The sequence below is a fragment of the Gigantopelta aegis genome, chromosome 7 (assembly GCF_016097555.1).
Source record: "Gigantopelta aegis isolate Gae_Host chromosome 7, Gae_host_genome, whole genome shotgun sequence".
Lineage (NCBI taxonomy): Eukaryota > Metazoa > Mollusca > Gastropoda > Neomphalida > Peltospiridae > Gigantopelta > Gigantopelta aegis.
The window spans coordinates 8824626-8828400 of record NC_054705.1 but is presented as its reverse complement, the minus strand read 5'-3'; the positions used below and the strand labels follow the sequence as shown (position 1 = coordinate 8828400).

Genomic DNA, 3775 nt, shown 5'->3' with positions numbered 1-3775 from the left:
GCTAAGGGGGTGAACCCCCTGCTGAAGCAAATGGTCCGCTTTCAGAACTAAAACATACAGGTTTATACATATTGAGTTTCTGGCGGTGCAAAAACTAAATAGAAAAAGGTCCACTTGGTTCATATTCGAACCCCTCCACCCCCAGGTCCAGATCGCGCTACGCCCCTGATATTTAACATTTTCAGATTGTACTGATTTCATTTTTCTCTCTCTTCTTTTTCTTTCAGATAAAGATATGAAGGAACATTTGGTTCAGTATCATGTCACGATTCGCTACGCAAGTTTCATAGAATGCTGCATAATTTTAAAACATCAAACAGTAGCTGCTATTCAGTTTTCAAATGAAAAGAAATATCGCTAATTAAGAATTTGAAGAAAAAAAGTTGCTTGAATACAATGCACTCGAACCTACAAATACTTTGATGTTTAACATTTTCATACTGTACTGAATTAATTTTGTTTCTTTCTTTTTTTTCTTTCAGATAGAAATACAAATGTACATGTACAATGCATTCGAACTTACAATACCATGATATTTAACATTTTGAGATTGTTTTGAATTCATTTGTCTCTCTCTTCTTGTTTTCATATAAAAATACAATGCACTCGAACCTATTTTACCACAATATTTACATTTTCAGATTGTACTTAATTAAAAATACCCACAATGCACTTGAACCTACAATACCTGATATTTAACATCTTCAGATTGTACTTCTTTAATGTTTCTCTCTTTTTTTTTCTTTCAGATAAAAATACTCACAATGCACTCAAACCTTCACTTACATGTGCGTTACTATGACGTTTAACACGGCCCGAGCACGCACCGGACACCAACAACTCGAGCAGCATAAACTGTGACGATGAGGCCGGGACTGAAAGCGGATGACAAGCAGGCGGTTCAGATCATCACACGCTACATGTGTCGGTTCTGCGGGCGTCAGTTCGACAGCATGGGCGACATGCAGAACCACACGCAGATGCACTTCAGCGAGAAGCCCCCGCACAGCTGCTACGTGTGTGGGCGCACCTACCGCACACCGTCCAAACTCCAGCGCCATGTGCGTGTGCACAGCGGCGAGCGGCCGTACTCCTGCCAGATCTGTGGGAAGCGGTTCACACGCTCCGACCACGTCAAACAGCACATGAAGGTCCACCTGCCGCAGTGCCAGAAGAACGTGTGTCGTCTATGCGGGATGCGATTCATGCGCAGACAGACGCTGCAGGCCCACCTGCGTAGCCACGGCTACCACCAGGTTTTCTCGTGCAACCGGTGCGGCGAGGCCTTTGAGTCGGCCATGATGCTGCACCAGCACAAGACGACGCACGAACCGGACGCGGAGCCAGCCACGGCGGTCGACGGGGTGATCAAGCAGGAGCCTGAATCGCCGGATGATACGAAGCCCATCGTCGGGCTGGCGAAGTTTGGTTTGGGACCGCAACCGGATGTGAAGGAGACGATCGACGGGCATTACACGTCGCAGAGCAGTAGAAGCACGACGTCGAAGCTGAAGAAGATGCTGTCGGCGCGTGACACGGGGAAGTTTGCCGCCGCGATGACGCACGAACTGGACAACGATATCGAGGCCATGGCCAGGTCCAGTATGATGATGCAGCAGGAAAACGGCGACATCGATGACATACTGAAAACTGCAACAGCGATGACAGGAAACGGCGGCCTTGACCTCGCACAAGATGCCTTCAAAGAGACACGCGAGTATCTCGTAGCCGAAATGAAGAAAAGGGAGATAACTGACGAAACGGAAAACAGTCAAGTGCCGTCAATATCAATTTCTGATTGCTATTCCCTAGCCACCGAGGACAGTAAGAGTGGAGATGCTACTAACGAGGAGGATGTCAATGTCACTGGTTCGACTCTCACCGACGGAAACCGGATGATACTGGTTCCTCCCTCTGATATGATGGATAATAACGATTTTAATTCGGACCATTCTGGAGAAACAAACAAACGTAACGGCTCAAATGAGAAACATGGTACCCAGAATGGAATGGACGATCAGGATGAAAATAACGACGAAAGGAAAAGTAAGAGTCCGGGAGAAATGGACGCAGATGACGATGACAATGATGACGACATCATCGTGAAAATCCTACCAAAATCCAAGAACAACCGCAGCGCAACCACGTCGGGTAGCTCGACCTCAAAGCTTACCATCAGTTGTCTCCCCTCCGTGCCTCGCCTCATGAAGCCTCCCCGACTTTCATCATCGTCGGCGACGTCAACATCAAACCCACACATGTCAACCTTCTTACCAACCCTCACCAAAGCGACACCACCTTTAACATCGGCGCCAGCATTCGATCTTCTTAACCAGCGTTCTGTGCCGCAGGTTTCCACTTCGGCCTCGCCCCACCTCTCCTCCGCTTACCTCCCCTCTTCGATCAGTGCCCTCGACGCCCCGATCACCGGCCGTAGCTCGGCGTACCTGTTCGGAAAGAAGATGCTGCGATGCGACCACTGCTCCATCTGGTTCGAGGACCAGTCGATGAGCATGCTACACATGAGTCTGCACTCGGCTGACGAATCGGACCCGTTCACCTGCAAGAAGTGTCTGAAGCGCCTTGGTAACAGGCTTGAGTTCATGGCGCACATCGTCTGGCATCTCGACCCGCACATGGACGACAAGCTGCAAGTCAGCTATAATTATATATAGGTCGGTATGTGTGTGTGTCGTGTCAGGTTTTATAATTATATACATACATACATGTAGGTCGGTATGTGTGTGTCATGTCAGGTTTTAGAATTATATACATACATACATTAGGTCTGTATGTGTAATGTTAATGTTTTGGGGTTTTTTTTATTTATCTTGACTAACAACTGACCACTCATATCTCAAGAGTCGTGCAAGCGCGACTCATGTGATATGATTGCAAACTTCACTCGATGAGACATAAATCATATTTGACAAAAAGCATGAAATATCCTCTATATATGGCTGACTTGAGGTACACATCACTATGAAGCTGCAATCTCTTGTATATTTTTAATATTTAAACATTTTAGATTAGATAATTGATTTTTGTTTTCTTTGCATGAATGAATGAATGAATGAATGTTTAACGACACCCCAGCACGAAAAATACATCGGCTATTGGGTGTCAAACTATTGTAATGCAAATAAATAAAGTGATGATCAACATCAATATAAAAATTCAAGACATAAACAAAAACAGTGTAAAGAACTGTGCAAAAACACAAATATCACAGACTCTTACGAATACTGAATCTTACTCAAAACTTCAATTTTGTGCTGTATTGGCCATTCTCAAAGAGAATGTTACACCCCTGCACCACGGTGAGGTTACAGCACACGCAGGGGATTCTTTGCATGATGCATCTTTCTTAAATTGTCTGTTATTTGCAATGTATGCCACATTCAAGGCGGATTTCAGTTCTTCCCAAATTGCTATGTTAGATGTACATTTCTTACACACCCGTTGGTGAGAACATCATGCGTTATTTTTTATAACACATGGGTTGTTTACATACATATGTGTGTTGAACAATTTCAAGACATACGACTGACTGCTCCTAGGTGATGACCAGGTCACCAATGTCATACATCCAATAAAAAACAGCATGATTGAAATCGATTACACTGTGACGTATAGTTAACCTGACAATCATTTGTCTGTGATGTGTAAGTTAACTACAAGTACAATAGCTGTAAATAACTTTTAGTCGAAATGTTTTTTAAAATTTGCTTAAAACCTGTTTTTTTGAGGATATGTAAGAAATAGAATAATATAT

At 44.1% G+C, this 3775-nt stretch overlaps 1 protein-coding gene across 1 annotated transcript; it reads left to right on the top strand.

The window, feature by feature from the left end:
- Positions 1–755: 755 nt before the first annotated feature.
- LOC121377681 lies at positions 756–2846 on the top strand. The gene has a single exon (XM_041505759.1). The coding sequence runs from the start codon at positions 864–866 to the stop codon at positions 2673–2675; it is 1812 nt and encodes a 603-aa protein (XP_041361693.1). The 5' UTR covers positions 756–863; the 3' UTR covers positions 2676–2846.
- Positions 2847–3775: the final 929 nt, after the last annotated feature.